Source organism: Mobula birostris, chromosome 11 (genome assembly GCF_030028105.1).
Source record: "Mobula birostris isolate sMobBir1 chromosome 11, sMobBir1.hap1, whole genome shotgun sequence".
Taxonomy (NCBI): domain Eukaryota; kingdom Metazoa; phylum Chordata; class Chondrichthyes; order Myliobatiformes; family Myliobatidae; genus Mobula; species Mobula birostris.
The window spans coordinates 108,865,468-108,882,313 of record NC_092380.1 but is presented as its reverse complement, the minus strand read 5'-3'; the positions used below and the strand labels follow the sequence as shown (position 1 = coordinate 108,882,313).

The 16,846-nt window shown below is 42.3% G+C and overlaps 1 protein-coding gene across 5 annotated transcripts in view; it reads right to left on the bottom strand.

Annotated features, from left to right (window-relative positions):
• LOC140205303 (doublecortin domain-containing protein 1-like) overlaps positions 1 to 16,846 on the bottom strand; it is a 566,682-nt gene that overhangs the window by 99,875 nt on the left and 449,961 nt on the right. For all 5 annotated transcript variants that reach the window (XR_011887817.1, XM_072272825.1, XM_072272826.1 and 2 more), the window contains 7 exons: positions 14,177 to 14,276; positions 12,126 to 12,261; positions 9,359 to 9,536; positions 6,729 to 6,884; positions 5,157 to 5,351; positions 3,694 to 3,808; positions 814 to 984 (listed from right to left, as the gene is read on the bottom strand). Coding sequence is in view for 4 of the 5 variants with exons in the window: in XM_072272825.1 (XP_072128926.1) it covers positions 814 to 984; positions 3,694 to 3,808; positions 5,157 to 5,351; positions 6,729 to 6,884; positions 9,359 to 9,536; positions 12,126 to 12,261; positions 14,177 to 14,276 (1,051 nt within the window). In the remaining variant the exon portion in view is untranslated. The remainder of the gene's footprint in view (positions 1 to 813; positions 985 to 3,693; positions 3,809 to 5,156; positions 5,352 to 6,728; positions 6,885 to 9,358; positions 9,537 to 12,125; positions 12,262 to 14,176; positions 14,277 to 16,846) is intronic.

The following is a 16,846-nucleotide window of genomic DNA, read 5'->3' as shown; positions in this document are numbered from 1 at the left end:
AAATAAAAAAAACTAGAAGGTGATTCTGGTTTGTTGTAGTTTAATGAGATGGACATAGCAGATTGGATAAGTGTTTGGGTTCATAGTCATAGTCATACTTTATTGATCCCAGGGAAATTGGTTTTCGTTACAGTTGCACCATAGATAATTAAATAGTAATAAACCCAAAATAATTAAATAGCAATATGTAAATTATGCCAGGAAATAAGTCCAGGACCAGCCTATTAGCTCAGGGTGCCTGACCCTCCAAGGGAGGAATTGTAAAGTTTGATGGCCACAGGCAGGAATGACTTCCTATGACACTCTGTGTTGCATCTCGGTGGAATGAGTCTCTGGCTGAATGTATTCCTGTGCCCAACCAGTACATTATGTAGTGGATGGGAGACATTGTCCAAGATGGCATGCAACTTGGACAGCATCCTCTTTTCAGACACCACCGTCAGAGAGTCCAGTTCCATCCCCACAAAATCACTGGTAATAACTAATGATAATAATGATAATGATAATTAGTTATTATTGAACAGGCAAATATGTGAATTGGGGGGTGGAGCAGGTTACTCAGCTCCTTGAACCTGCTCCACCATTTAAAATGAAGACATCAGATCTAATTGTAACTTAGCTCCACATTCCTGGTGATCCACAGGAACCCTTCACCCTCTGAACGGCAGAAATAAACTGAAGCTGAATTCCAGTGAATGCAGATTTAAAGAGGGATTGGTCTCCAAGTATTCATCAAACTGGGAATGCAAGTCAAGGTGAAGATCAGGTTCAATTTATAAAATTATAATGAAGAATGCCTGATGAATCACTTACAGGTTGGTCCATTTCCTGAGTTCTGCAGATACAGAAGGTGCAGACATTTGTGTGGTTTGCTGCTGTAATTTCATTGTCCAAGATAGAAGTAGAAAAAGCACACAGTATTTTCATCTTTGGCTCCCAGGACCACTTCTGATTGGCCACCCCATTACTGTGTTCCTTATAGATCTGTTTTGAGATATTAAATTGCAGTAATGTAAATACAGGTGAAGATGATCGCTTATGACTATTTTTACAGAATATAATAGTTCAGGATAAAAGGGAACTTTTCCCCCTAGGATACAGTAGGTGTCACTTTGCGAGTGAGTCACAAGACGGTAGGTACAATCTCCATTCCTGAGACTCCATCACTTTGTGAGACTGATATTACAATGGAGTACTGCTTCATTATCTCTGTGGGCTTGGCTTCACATCAGTCAGATTTATTTATTTAATCATCACATGTGCCACTTGCATTGAAGAATTTTGAACTTAGTAAACACAGGAGATTCTGTAGATGCTGGAAATCCAGAGTAACACACACAAAATGCTGGAGGAACTCAGCAGGTTAGGCAATATCTTTGGAGAGGAATAAAGATTTGACATTTCGGGCCAAGACCCTGATGTCCTGGTAAAGGGTCTCAGCCTGAAACATCGGCTCTGTATTCCCCTCCATAGATGCTGCATGACCTGCTGAGTTCCTCCAGCACTTTATGTGTGTTTTTGAACTTGAACTTTGAACATCTTGAACTTTATGAGTTCAAGAGCCACTAGATAATATTGCAGCTCTATAAAACCCTGGTTAAACCACACTTGGAATATTATATTCAGTTAGAACCATAGAACCATAGAACATTACAGCACAGAAACAGGCCTTTTGGCCCTTCTTGGCTGTGCCGAACCATTTTTCTACCTCATCCCACTGACCTGCACCTGGACCATATCCCTCCATACACCTCTCATCCATGTACCTGTCCAAGTTTTTCTTAAATGTTAAAAGTGAGCCCGCATTTACCACTTCATCTGGCAGCTCATTCTACACTCCCATCACCCTCTGTGTGAAGAAACCCTCTCTAAGAGTCTTGTCATCTTCAGAAGTTTTCCGATGATTCTGCCATAGTTGGATGCATCAGCAAGGGAGATGAGGCTGAGTACAGGGCTACGGTAGGAAACTTTGTCACATGGTGTGAGCAGAATTATCTGCAGCTTAATGTGAAAAAGACTAAGGAGCTGGTAGTAGACCTGAAGAGAGCTAAGGTACCGGTGACCCCTGTTTCCATCCAGGGGGTCAGTGTGGACATGGTGGAGGATTACAAATACCTGGGGATACAAATTGACAATAAACTGGACTGGTCAAAGAACACTGAGGCTGTCTACAAGAAGGGCCAGAGCCGTCTCTATTTCCTGAGGAGACTGAGGTCCTTTAACATCTGCCGGACGATGCTGAGGATGTTCTACGAGTCTGTGATGGCCAGTGCTATCATGTGTGCTGTTGTGTGCTGGGGCAGCAGGCTGAGTGTGGCAGACACCAACAGAATCAACAAACTCATTCATAAGGCCAGTGATGTTGTGGGGATGGAACTGGACTCTCTGACAGTGGTGTCTGAAAAGAGGATGCTGTCTAAGTTGCATGCCATCTTGGTCAACGTCTCCCATCCACTACATAATGTACTGGGTGGGCACAGGAGTACATTCAGCCAGAGACTCATCCCACCGAGATGCAGCACTGAGCGTCATAGGAAGTCATTCCTGCCCGTGGCCATCAAACTTTACAACTCCTCCCTTGGAGGGTCAGACACCCTGAGCCAATAGGCTGGTCCTGGACTTATTTCATAATTTACTGGCATAATTTGCATATTACTATTTAACTATTTATGGTTCTATTACTATTTATTATTTATGGTGCAACTGTAACGAAAACCAATTTCCCCCAGGATTAATAAAGTATGACTGTGACTATGACTAATGTTCCCTTTAAACTCTTCCCCCCCTCACCCTTAACCCATGTCCTCTGTTTTTTTTTCTCCCCCAGCCTCAGTGGAAAAAGCCTGTTTGCATTCACTCTATCTATACCCACCATAATTTTATATACCTCTGTCAAATCTCCCCTCATTCTTCTACGCTCCAGGAAATAAAGTCCTAACCTATTCAACCTTTCTCTGTAACTGAGTTTCTCAGTTCTGGTCACATCATTATTGGAAAGATGTCAAAGCTTTATAGAGGGTGTAGAGAAGATTTACCAGGACGCTGCCTTGACTAGAGAACATGTCTTGTGAGGATAGGTTGAGCAAGTTAGGGCTTTTCTCTTTTGAGCAAAGGAGGATGAGGGGTGACTTGATAAAGGTGTGTAAGATGACAAAGAGGCATAGATCAAGTGGCTAGTTGGAGACTTTTTCCCATGGTGCAAATGGCTAATATGAGGGGACTGTGCAGCAGGGTAGTGGTTAGCACAACATGTTACAGTACCAGTGACTGGGGTTCAATTCCCGCAGCTGCCTGTAAGGATATTATACGTTCCCCCCATGACTGCGTGGGTTTACTCGGTGCTCTGGTTTCCTCTCACGTGCTAAAGACGTAGAGGGTAGGGTTAGTAAGTTGTGGGCATGCTATGTTGGCGCCAGAAGCATGGCAAGAATTGAGAGATGCCCCCAGCACACTCCTCGGACTGACAAACGATGAGTGCAATCCTTGTTTATTGATGCAAACAATGCACTTCCCTCTGTGTTTCAATGTACATGTGACAAATAAAGCTAACCTTTGCAAAACAAAATCTTTCTACCTACTGTGGACCAAAGGCCCAGTACCATACTGTACTGTTCTATGTTCCAATGTTCCATTAGAATTACACAGCTTAGAAAAGAATTGAATTGTAAGCAAAATACTGGAAATATTGCCAACCTGAAGGATAACTGGACGTCCTTGAAACTCCATCACAGTCCTGCCGTTGCCAGTGTTAACTTGAGGCATTGAGACTGCAAGTACAACGTCAGGATTCCCCATTAAGTGTAAGGTCCTGTTGATTGACAATGCACAGTGGTTTAGATGACCGTCAAGGAAAACGAAGGCTTTAATTTCAGAAGAACTTTGAAATGTTTTAACAAGTCTATTGTACGTACTGGCTAACAGCATGGAGGTGCATCCCTACCAAAGGAGGTGCAAGGCACTCCTTCCCGCCAGTAGCCTGCAGGTCACCTTCGGGCAAGGTGTATCACCTGCTTATTCCCATGATCAGGGTTACGTGAAACCACGGGAGCAGGTGGTTGATGGTCGTATGAGCACCTGGTGCATATTACAAGTCTTCGTTATGTGACCACTGACGACAGACAGACAATCTCTGAAGAGTATTGATAATGGCTGGGGTCACCCATCTCGTAAAGACACTGCCCAGATGAAGACAATGGCAAACCACTTCTGAAGAAAAATTTGCCAGCATCTATGGAAGACCATGATCGCCCACATTATACGACACGGCACATAATAAATGAACGGATATCTCTGAATTATTGAGACAATTTGTTCAACATCCTGACCTGTGCAGTAAAGTAGTGTGGCAATTAGCGCAAAGAGCAGGGTTCAGTTCCCAACAGTGTATGAAAGGAGTATGTACATTCTCCCATAACTGTGTGGTTTCCTCCTACATTCCAAGGATACGCAGCTAGGGTTTGTGAGTTGTGGGCATGCCATGTTGGTGCTGGAAGAGTGCTGACACCTGTGGGCCACCCAACACAGTCCACACTGATTTGGTTTAACCTAAATGAAGCACTTCACTGTACGTTTTATGCTTTGATGTACATGTGACAAATAGAGCTAATCGTAAAAAATATTAATCTTAAAATCTGAATTGGCAGAATTTGGGAAGCTGTTTTTGTTGTCCGTCCTGCTTTAACTTAAACATTTCAAAATCCAATGAAAACACGCTATGGCAAAATGAGAGACCAGTGTTGATGTTTTCCTACTGACAGTAAACCAAAAGGAAGCTGCTGACATGATGAAGGAAGCCTTGAACTCGGTCGGAGATAAGGGACTTTGTTACAGTTCTAAACGCCCGCGGTGTAATCGCAAAAGAGAAAGAACTTTCAGATGAACATTGGCAGAATACCAGGTCAATGAGTGTCCATCGTTTATAAAACCGAAGCAGGGCTTGAATCCCTATTTGAGTGTTTAACATGGGGTAATTGATTCTCTCCTGTGGCCTCTGTGTGTGCATGCACATATTCAAGATGGAAAAATATACAAAAGTGAGTCATGCCCAAAGACTTTATGTCCAGTTAACGATTAGGTTCTAAAAGAAATTCTTGAATGTAACATGCCAAAATAATAAATTTCTATGTCAGGATGTTTAGGTGCTTTTTTTTTTTTACCTGTTTTCCTCTTTTAATTTCCATCGCTGAAAGATGTCATCAGCTTTCCTCTCCACCAGTATCACCTCCGTCCCTTGGTGTGCACTCATCTCAGGAACTCCCACAACGAGCCAGGGACAGCTACAGTTCACAATATATCCATCTTGAAACTGAAATTGCTGCTGATGTAGTTTTTGTGGTGGTTTTATTTGGGGTCTGAGGTGAAAGTTAACGAGACATTAGAACATGCTTTGCTCTGCCTTTCACTAGGATTATGGCTAATCTGATTCCAATTTCCTGCCTAACCCCTCCCCACTCCAAAAATACATTACTTTAGGTATTTCAGCCTTGAATATGTCCAGTGATGCACTCTCTACATCTGTCTGGAAGAGGGAATTCCAGAAGAAGGGAAGCCAAGGGAACGCACAACAGTCCTCACTGAGGGACCATCAGAGGAAAGGGTGAGCAGTTTCAAATTCCTGGGCATCAATATCTCGGAAGATCTATCCTGTGCCCAACTACAAAGAAGCCACACCAGCAGTCATATTTAACTGGGAGTTTGAGGAGATTTGGTATGTCACCAAATATTCCAGCAAATTTCTACAGATGTACCATGGAGAGCATTCTGATTGGTTGCATCACTGTCTAGAATGGAGGTTCATCGCACAAAATTGGAAAAAGCTGCAGAGGGCTGTAAACTCAGCCAGCTCCATCATGGGTACTAACATCCCCACCATCAAGGGCATCTTCAAAAGGCAGCACTCGTCATTAAGGACCCCCATCAGCCAGAACATGCCCTCTTCTTATTACTGCCATCAAGGAGGAGGTACTGGAGCCTGAAGACACACACTCGAGGTGTCAGGAACAGCTTCTTCACCTCCATCATCAGATTTCTGATTGGACAATGAACCCATGAACACTACCTCACTATTTTTGCTGTCTTTTTGCACTGCTTATTTAATTTTACATATACTTATACTTCTCATTTTAATTTATAGCATTTTTATGTACTGGGTTGTACTGCTGTTGCCAAACAACAAAGTTCATGACATTTGTCTGTGATATTAAACCTGATTCTGATTCTGAGGTTTACTGTTGATAGGGCGGTTAAGAAGGCATCTGGTATGTTGGACATCATTAGTTGGGGGATTGAATTCAAAAGCCACAGTGTAATGTTGCAGCTCTATAAAACCCTGGTTAAACCACACTTGGAATATTGTGTTCAGTTCTGGTCATCTCATTATAGGAAGGGTGTGGAAGTTTTAGAGGGGGTGCAGAGGAGGTTTACCAGGTTGCTGCCAGGATTAGAGAATGTGTCTGATGAGAATAGGTTGAGTGAGAGAAGGAAGATGAGAGATGCCTTAATAGAGGTGTACAAGTTGATAAATGGCATAGATCAAGTGGACAGCCAGAGACTTTTTCTCAGGATTTTTCGGTTATAGAATCAATGTGGCAACTTACAAAGACTCCTTAGGCGGCACCTAACAAACCAGCTACCTCTACCAGCTAAAAGGACAATTAGTGTTGTAGCAATAGATCCTGGCATTGCTAGTCGATATCTTCTGAATAAATAAAAATAATGTTGGGCTTCACCTGCATTTATTGTATAGATCCATGCTTGTATATGACCTCCCATCCTCTTGCTCTGTGACTTCATCATTATCAAATGCTTTTGAATTTCTCTCCCATGGATAAAGTCCTTTGGGAGGCTGAGCGTCAAGAATAAGATGTGCCCTGGCATGTGCGTCTCTGAAAAGCAATACAGATAAGCATGACTGACTAGTTCATGCAAAAGCTCACTTCATCACAGGGCAACATTTCCACCAAGGCCTGTAGTGGATCTGAACATAGAACGTATCTCAGGAAAAGGCCTTCTGGCCCACAACATCGTGCTGACCTCGTTGCCATATTAAACTAAACCTGTCTGCCTGTGCCTGACCCATATCCCTCCATTCTCTTCAGTCCTAATGCAGGATTTTGACCCGAAATGCCTTTTCCTCCACAGATGCTGCTCAACCAGTTGATTTCCTCCAACAGGACCAGTCAGGCATATGGGGCATCGTCAAAGATCTTACTGAATACCATGTAAATCATTGCCCTCAGCTTTGTCACCACTTCAAAAAAAAAACCTGTCAAATTAGTCATACAGGATCTGCCCTTGACTAAGTCCATAAGACCACAAGACATCGGAGCAGAATTAGGCCATTCAGCCCATTGAGTCTGCTCCACCATTCCATCATGACTGATTTTTTATCCCTCTCAACCCCATTCTCCTGCCTTCTCCCCATAACCTTTAACAGCCTTATTAATCAAGAACCTATCAACCTCCACTTTAAATTTACCCAGTGACTTGGCCTCCACTGCCATATGTGACAATGAATTCCACAGATTCACTACCCTCTAAAGAAATTCCTCCTCATCTCTGTTCTAAAGTGATATCCTTGTATTGTAAGGCTGTGTCCTCTGGTCCTAGACTCCTCCATGATAGGAACTATCCTCTCCACGTCCACTGTATCTAGACCTTATAATAATATTGTCATATTAGCCAGCTCCAATTAGATCCTGACTTCCTTACTACTAATGATAGACTCACAAGAATACAATTACTGGACTTTTCCTTCCTGCTCTCTTTGAAATGCCTTGAACTCCCATTTCTTCGTGCTACTACCATTGGGCAGGAGACTTGGGTCCCACAGCACCAAGTCCAGGAACAGTTATTATCCTACATGTATCAGGTTCTTGATGCAGTGTGGATAGCTTTACTCACCACCACTCTGAACTTATTCCCCAACCTACAGACAAACCTTCAAGCAGTCTTTACAAATCATAAGATACAGGAAATTTCCGAGGATCTCACCTGGTCCCTGAACTCTTCCATCCTGATCAAAAAAGCGCAACAGCACCTTTGTTTCCTGCGGAGCATCGAGAAAGCTCACCTCTCTCCCAGGATACTGACGGACTTTTACCGCTGTACTATTGAGAGCATACTCACCAACTGCATCTCAGTGGGGTATGGCAATTGTCCCGTATCGGACCGCAAAGCACTCCAGCGTGTGGTGAAAACTGCCCAGTGGATTATCGGCACCCAATTGCCCACCATTGAGAACATCTACTATAAATGCTACCTGGGCAGGGTGGAAAGCATTATCAAGGATGCATCTCACCCTAACCATGGACTTTTTACTCTCCTCCCATCCGGTAGGCGCTACAGGAGCCTCCGCTCCCGCACCAGCAGGCACAGGAAGGGCTTCTTCCCTGAGGCTGTGACCCTGCTGAATCTCACACCACAGCGCTAAGCAGAATTGCACCCATATTGGACTGTCTCAGTACTTTTACATTTGTGTGCTGTAGCACTTACTTTTCATTTGCAGTTAGATGCTGACTGCATTTCATTGGCTTTGTATCTGTACTCGGCACAATGACAATAAAGTTGAATCTAATCTAATCTAATCTAATCACTTGGCCCATTGAGTCTTCTCCACCATTTCTTCATGGCTGATCTATTTCCCTTTCAGTCCCAATCTCCTGCCTTCTCCACGTATCCATATAGTGGTGGATATATGGAATGCTCTGCCCCAGAACATTCTGGATGCTTTCAAGAAAGAGATGGATAGAGCTCTTAAAGATAGCGGAATCGAAGGTTATGGGGATAAGGCAGGAACTGGATATTGATTGTGGATGATCAGCCATGATCACAGTGAATGGTGGTGCTGGCTCAAAGGGCCAAATGGCCTACTCCTGCACCTATTGTCTATTGTCTATTGTATCTCTATCAACTTCTGCCTTAAATATACCCAATGAGTTGGCCTCCACAGCCGCCCATGGCAATGAATTCCACAGATTCACCACTCTGTCTAAATAAATTCTTTCTCTTCTCCAATCTAAATTGATGTCCCTCCATTCTGAGGTGGTGTCCAATGGTCCTACACTCCCCACCATTGGAAACATCCTCGCCACATCAACTCTATCAAGGCCTTTCAACCTTCAATTGGGTTCAAACAGATCCGCCCCCCCCCCATTCTTCTAAATATCAGCAAGTACAGACCCAGAGCTTTCAATCGCTGCTCATATGATAACCTTCTCAATGCTGGAATCATTCTTATGAACCTTCTTTGAACCCTTTCTAATGTCAGCACATCCTTTCTTAAACAATTGTCTAGTATAAAGTCTATGCTAGATTTAAACACAGCAGAGTTTTAAGCAGAATGGCTTCAGTTTCTTACAGTAAGTCATGAAAGAGGCTTTCATCCTTGCTAAGACCTTCATCGGTTGTTAGAGAGAAAGTTTGGTCTGGTTTATCGGATTCAAAACAGACATCTTCACAATCAGTGGGGACAGCACATTCAGCTAATGCCAATCTGGCTCCAGCAACAAGGTTACCCACAACCTCAAGGACCAGACCTGCGTGGCAAAAATAAAAACACATTAGCATCTTGGACACAACATGTACTACCTTTTGAAGTCACTTATATTTTCCATTTTCTAAAATATCCATTCACTTCTTTAACCTTACAGAGTCCCAAAAGATCTGAAGTACTATTGGAGAGTTATGACTAAACTATGAATTACAGTAGCAAATTTAAACAAAAAGAGGTCCCACCAGACTGTGGAATAGTGAGCAGATGGTTGGAATACTGGGGAGAATTAGGCCTTTCAGTCCATCGAGTCTGTTTCACCATTCCACCATGGCTGATTTATTATCCCACCCAACACCATTCTCCTGCCTTCTCCCCGTAGCCATTGACACCCTTACTAGTCAAGACCACATCAACCTCCGCTTTAAATATACCCAATGACCTGGCATCCACAGCTATCTGTGGCAATGAATTCCACAGATTCACCACTCTCTGGTTAAAGAAATTCCTCCTCATCTCCATTCTAAAAGGACATCCAGCTACACCGAGGCTATGCTATCTGGTCCTGGACTCCTCCACTATTAGAAACACCCTCTCCACTTTCATTCTATATAGGCCTTTCAACATTTGACAGGTCTCAATGAGATCCCCCCCCTCATTCTTCACAAAATTACTAATGTTGCACTGCAGTTAAGTGAGGCATTGGTGCGGCTGCATATGGAATACTGTGTACAGCTTCATTTCCTTTATTTAGACATTCAAGATTCAAGATTATTTATGTATTGTCGTTTTACAGGAATCAAGGATATATATACAGAAAAGGGCCAGTAACATCATGAAGGATCCCATCCACCCCCACTACTCTGGGCTGTTTGCCCCACTCAAATCAGGAAGGAGGCTACGTACCATCCATGCCAGGACCACCAGACTCAAAAAGAGTTACTTCCAAACAGTAGGACTGATAAACACTGCCGCCACTACTTTATTATTTCCTGTCAGTCACCTTATGTACAGCCGAGCATCACTTTATGGACATACAATCAATCTATTTATATAAGCTGGCTTATGTATTTATATTTTGGTGTTTAAAACTTATTATTGTGTTCTTTATCTTTTGTGCTTTTTTAGCGCTTCATAGGATCTGGAGTAACAATAATTTTGCTCTCCTTTACATTTGTGTTCCGGAAATGAAAATGTTGAATCTTGGATTTGCAGTACATGAATGTTAAGGAGAACAAAATGATTGCTACTCAAGATCTGATGCAACATAAAAAACACAGTACGCATAAAGAGCATAATAAAATGTAAATATAAAAGCAATCCCATTAAATACAATGTACATGTAAGTGTTTGAGTGTGGCCATACATACATAAGTTTAGCTTATATATACATAGAGTGAGTGTATGTACATTAATTGACGTTAGGTGCGGGAGTATCTGTACATAAGGTGACTCTGACAGGAAACGATGAAGTGACTCTTGGCAAGAGGCACTCTTCTAGGTAGCAGCAGGACATATGTTAATGTGGGTATGAGGTGTGGAGGGCAAGTGTAAAGTGACAGTGAGGGAGAAAAGGGAGGAGGAAAGGTACTGAGGGGCTTTGGAGAGGAGATGCTGGTGTGAATGTAGTGGTGGAGGGTGGTGGGGTGGGTTAATGAGTGGAGGTGTTGGGGGAAGTAACTGTTTTTGAGTCTGGTGGTCCTGGTATGGATGCTGTGTAACCTCATCTCTGATGGAAGTGGGACAAACAGTCCATGATCAGGGAGGGTGGGAACCTTTATGATATGGTTGCCCTTCTTCCAGCACCATTCTATATATTGATGGCATAACCTAATAGGAAATTTGGTCACTCTAGGCTTGTATCCACTGCTGTCTAGAAGAGCGAGAAGAAGTTTTAATTGAACCATTAAAGATCCTGAGGGGTCTTGTCAAAAGATAAAGAGGCACTCATTTAAGTTATAGGTGAGAAGAGCATTTCCCTCTCAGGATTATAAGTCTTTGGACCTCTTTTCTTCAAAACAGAGACATTGAATATTTTGAAAGTAGCGATAGATAATAAGTACCGAAATGTAAATTTTTTTTCAGTGTAGATGAGAGAACTTCTCACTGCTGCCATCAAGAAGAAGGAACAGAAGCCTCAGGACTCACATTACCAGGTTCAGGAGCAGTTATTACTCTTCAACCATCAGGCTCCTGAACCGGATGGGATAACTTCACTCAATTTCACATGCCCCCATCATTGTAATGTTCCCACAACCTATAGAGGACCCTTCATCTCATATTCTAGTTATTTATTGCTTATTTATTTATTATTATTTTGTTTGCTTTTTTCTTTTTGTATTTACACAGTTTGTTGTCTTTTGTGCATTGTCATTTTATGGTCTCATATGTGATTTCTCATTGATTCTTTTACTGTGAATGCATGCAAGAAAATGAATCTCGGGATTGTATACAGTGATGTATATGCACCTTGATAATAAGTTTACTTTGAACTTTGGAAGACTTTTGGAATCAGATCAGCTATGATCTTGTGAAAGTCAAACCCCCACCAAGGGGTTGAGTCTCTTCCTACTGATTATAATTTGTGTGTTCGCTTGTTCTCATTTCAGAAGAGAGATTTACACCAGTCTGTTACCTTGCGGATTACACGTGGCACAGTAAGCGCGGATCATAGCAACATCAGAGGTCAGGCTTGTAAAGCAGAGACGCTTCTTTTGTTCCACAGAAATTACCTTTGGATCTATCCAAGCTTCCCCACAAGACACGTACACCTGGAAAACAACAGGCCGGATTAAATCATCGGAAGCATTCAAAGCTCAAAGCAAATCTATTATCAAAGTACGTTCTGTATATGTCTCTATGTACTACTCTGAGATTCATTTTCTTTCAGGCATTCACAGTAGAACAAAGAAATACAATAGAATCAAAGAAAAACTACACACAACGACTGACAACCAATGTGCAAATAGATAGATAGATAGATACATTTATCAATCAATAAATAAAACACTCAATCAATAAATGGATAGATAGATAAATAAATAAATAAGCACTGAGAACATGAGTTGTGGAACCATAAATGTTAGTCCATAGTTTGAGGAATCAGTTCAGTGTTAAGGTGAGTGAACTTATCCTTGTTGGTTCAGGAGTCTGATGGTTGATGGGTAATACTGCTCCTCAACCGGATGGTGTGAGCCCTAAGGGACTCTGCATTTTGCAAAGAAACAGGATTTTTCATCTTCTGCCTGATGGGGACTGGAAAGAATGAAGAAGGGAAATGTCTTTGATTATGTTAGCTGCTTTACCAACGTAGGGGTCCCCGACCTTTTTGGCACTGTGGACCGGTTTAATATTGACAATAATCTTATGGACCGGCCAATGGGGGGGGTGGGGGTGGGGGTGTTCAAGTTCAACAGAGCGTGACAGAGAATGAGGAAAGATGCAGTTGACTCATATCGTTTCATATCGCCAAATCACATTGTTTCCTCGCGGCCTGGTAGTACATGCTTTGCGGCCCAGTACCAGACCGCGGCCCGGTGGTTGGGGACCTAGAATGAGGTGCATAATATTAAAGTAATCTGATTAGGTGAGGGCAGCTGAACCATCTCCTCTTTTATGAGTATCAACGGAAAAGCAAGATGAGATTATAAGTAAACACAAGATATTCTGCAGATGTTGAAAATTTTGAATGACAGACACAAAATGCTGGAGGAATTCAGCAAGTCAGGCAGCATCGATCGATGGAACCTAATGAAAGGCCTCAGCCCAAAATATTGAAAGTTGTTCCACTCCATAGATGCTGCCCGGCCTGCTGAGTTTAGTGTGTGAGATTATGATTAGGTCATTTAGAAGGGAAATCAGAAACTCCTCTTTTGTGAAAAGAGTGGCAGATGTGTAGATCTCATACCCTCTTCTGCCATCCCAAACCCTCACCACCATCAGCTCCTCACACTCCTTCCAATTGCAAAGTTAATGTTCCCTTTTGAAGTTAAGACTATGAAGGACAAGGGATAATAACTTAATTTACGGAACTGGCAGATCAGGGTCAAAGATTTGAATGACCTTCTCCTGTACAAGAATATAAAAGCAAGCATGTAATGCTAAGGTTTTATAAGGCATTGGTCAGACTGCTTAGAGTACTGTGAGCAGTATTGGGCCCCTTATCTAAGAAAAGATGTGCTGACATTGGAGAGGGTCCAGAAGAGGTTCATGAGGATGATCCTGGGAATGAAAGGGTTTAAACATGAGGAGCATTTGATGGCTCTGGGCCTGTACTTACTGGAGTTTAAAGGAGTGAGGGGCAATCTCATTGAAACCCACCCAGCATTGAAAGACCTGGATAAAGTGGACTTGAAGAGGATGTTTCCTATGGTGGGTGAGTCAAGAGCACAGCTTCAGAATGGAAAGACGTCTCTTTAGAACAGAGATGAGGAGGAATTTGTTTTGACAAAGAGTGGTGAATTTGTGGAATTCATTGCAACAGGTGGCTGTGGAGGAAAAGTCACTGGGTATATTTAAATACAGATGATGATAGATGCTTTAGACAGGGCATCAAAGGTTCCCGGGAGAAGGCAGGAGAATCGGTTGAGAGGGAGAATAAATAATAGCATGGTGGAGCAGACTCATTGGGCTGAATGGCCTAATTCTCCTTTTATGGTTTATGGTCCCTCCACTAAAGAAACTTACCAACTGGTCTCTCTGAAGGTCTGTCAGAAGACTCCACTCCTGTCCGCTTTCATCAAACAGTCGGCGGGCTGCAAGAGGTAGTCCTAGCACTGAGGTGCACCTGGAGTAAGATTCAGATTCAGATTCATTTATTCTATATATCACATGACTTATTGTTGACTTCTTAGGAACCTTCCCAAAAATATCATCTCCAGATCCAGCAGCATCAGGTGTGTGGCTTCAATATCTGATGCCTCAGTTGACTATCATGGGCCAATAAACTCTCCCACAAGGTTTGGAGAAAATAATCCCCTCCAAAATAACAAATGCTGCTAATTGTTCCACAGTAACAACACACACAAAATGCTGGAGAAACTCAGCAGGTCAGGCAGCATCTATGGGGAGGAATTAGTAGTCAAGAATCTGCATGGAGACCCTTCATCAGGACTTGACAGGAAGAGAGAAGGCACTGGAATAAGAAGGTGGGGGAAGGGGAAAAAGTACTCGCTGGCAGGTGATAGGTGAGTCCAGGTGAGGGGGAAGGTGGGTGGGTGAGGGAGTGGCGGTGAAATGAGAACCTGGGATATGATAGGTGGTAAAGGTAAAGGGCTGAAGAAGAAGGAGTCACATAGTAAAAGAGAGTAAACTGCAGGACAAAGGGAAGGAGGAGATTGACTCATATGATATTCCCTCATCAAACTTTGCACAACTACATTACTTAAGTAGCATCCTTTGCCATACATACACAACAAGAGTTCCCAACCTGGTTCCTAATGCACACATTGGTTAATGATAGGGGTCCATGGCATAAAAAATGTTGGGAACCCCTGATATATAATAGCTTCATTTGTCCACATTGGCTTCCCATCACTAACTACTTCCAACCAAAAATTCTGTCATCTGAGGAGGAAGATTTCCTGACTTTGTATGGACAAGGACTTCCAGGCATCCCTCCAAGAAGGCCAAACACTTGATCTTTAATTATGCTCTTTTAATCAATTTCCCCATCACAGTTCCTCATTGCTTTGAAAACCTTTTATCATTTTAAGCACATTGATTAATTGTCTATTCAATCTTCTGTATTCAAGAGAATACAATCCTGTTCTATGCAATCTAGACTCACAATCTGGCTGTATTAAAATCAGGTTTAATATCTCAGACAGATGTCATGAAATTTGTTGTTTAGTGTCTGCAGCACCATGCAATACATAAAAACAAATAAATCACAATAAGAATATATATATTTAAATATATAAAATGAAATTAAATAAGTAGCGCAAAAAGTGAGCAGAAATAGTGAGGTAGTGTTTATGGGTTCATTGTCCTTTCACAAATCTGATGGTGGTTTCTTCCCCCAAGCCATCAGACTCCTCAATACCCAGAGCCTGGACTGACACCAAACCTACTGCCCTCCACTGTGCCTATTGTCTGATTATTATTTATTGTAATGCCTGCACTGTTTTGTGCACTTTATGCAGTAGTTTAGTGTAGTTTTTGTGTTGTTTTATGTAGTTCAGTGTAGTTTTTGTATTGTTTCATATAGCACCATGGTCCTGCAAAACGTTGTCTCATTTTTACTATGTACTGTACCAGCAGTTATGGTCGAAATGACAATAAAAGGTGACTTGACTTGACTTGACTTGACTTGACTTGGAAGGGAAGAAGCTGTTCCCGAAACAGCTAAAGTATAAGCTTTGATAGCACTTTCACCATTAAAAGTCATCCTGCCATTACAGTTCAAAAACACACCTCATCTGGTGGAATAGTTTTCTATTTGGTATCGGTACCAGGAATATTGGATAAGGGAAAGTAATTTTTTTAAGCCTGAAATTTCACTTGAGGAGAACTTTTTTCATTTTGTGACCTCAAAAAAAACTGAATGCATGACAAACAGGAGTTTTGACTGTAAATACTACTTGGTTTTGGTTATATTTGGAATTCATATGATTTAGGGGGATGCCATTTGGCTGTTCAAGTTAATGCCAGGTTTCAGCATAATCCCATAATTCCCAATCCTCTGCCTCTTCCTAATAATCTATTCCCTCATACAAGCCCAAGATCTATCCTGATTCTCCAATCCCTCACCTACACAAGGGGCAATTCACAGTGGCCAGTTAATCTACCAACTGGCATGTCTTTGGGATGTGGGAGGGACCCATGCAGTCATGGAGAGTATTTTTCAAACTCCACTCTATAGGCGAGGGTTGAACCTGGACTATGGGAGGTTTGAGGCAGCTGTACTAACTAATGCCAATGGTCCATTGACTTTTGAATTGAAGATTAAGGATAGATTAGCTTCATTTGTCACGGGTGCACCAAAGCATCAAAATACAGTGAAATGCATCATTTTGTGCCAAGGAACAATAGATTCCGAGGATTGTGCTGGGGGCGGCCCGCAAGTGTCACCCAGCTTCCAGCGTCAACGTAGATTCAGATTTACTTATTTTGATTACTCTTCTGTTGTGGTTTTGTTGTTGTTCTGCTAAACATTGTCAGCATTCTAAAGTAGTCTGGTGGACATGCATGTTATGCTTTGGTTGCTATGGTGAACACGCATGCCGTGAAACATACAGTGACACGCACTGTTTGTGTTATCAACCAACACAACCGAAGGATTTTCTGGGGGCAGCCCGCAAGTGTTGCCATGGATTCCAGTGCCATCATAGCAATCCCACAATGCTCAGCAGGACA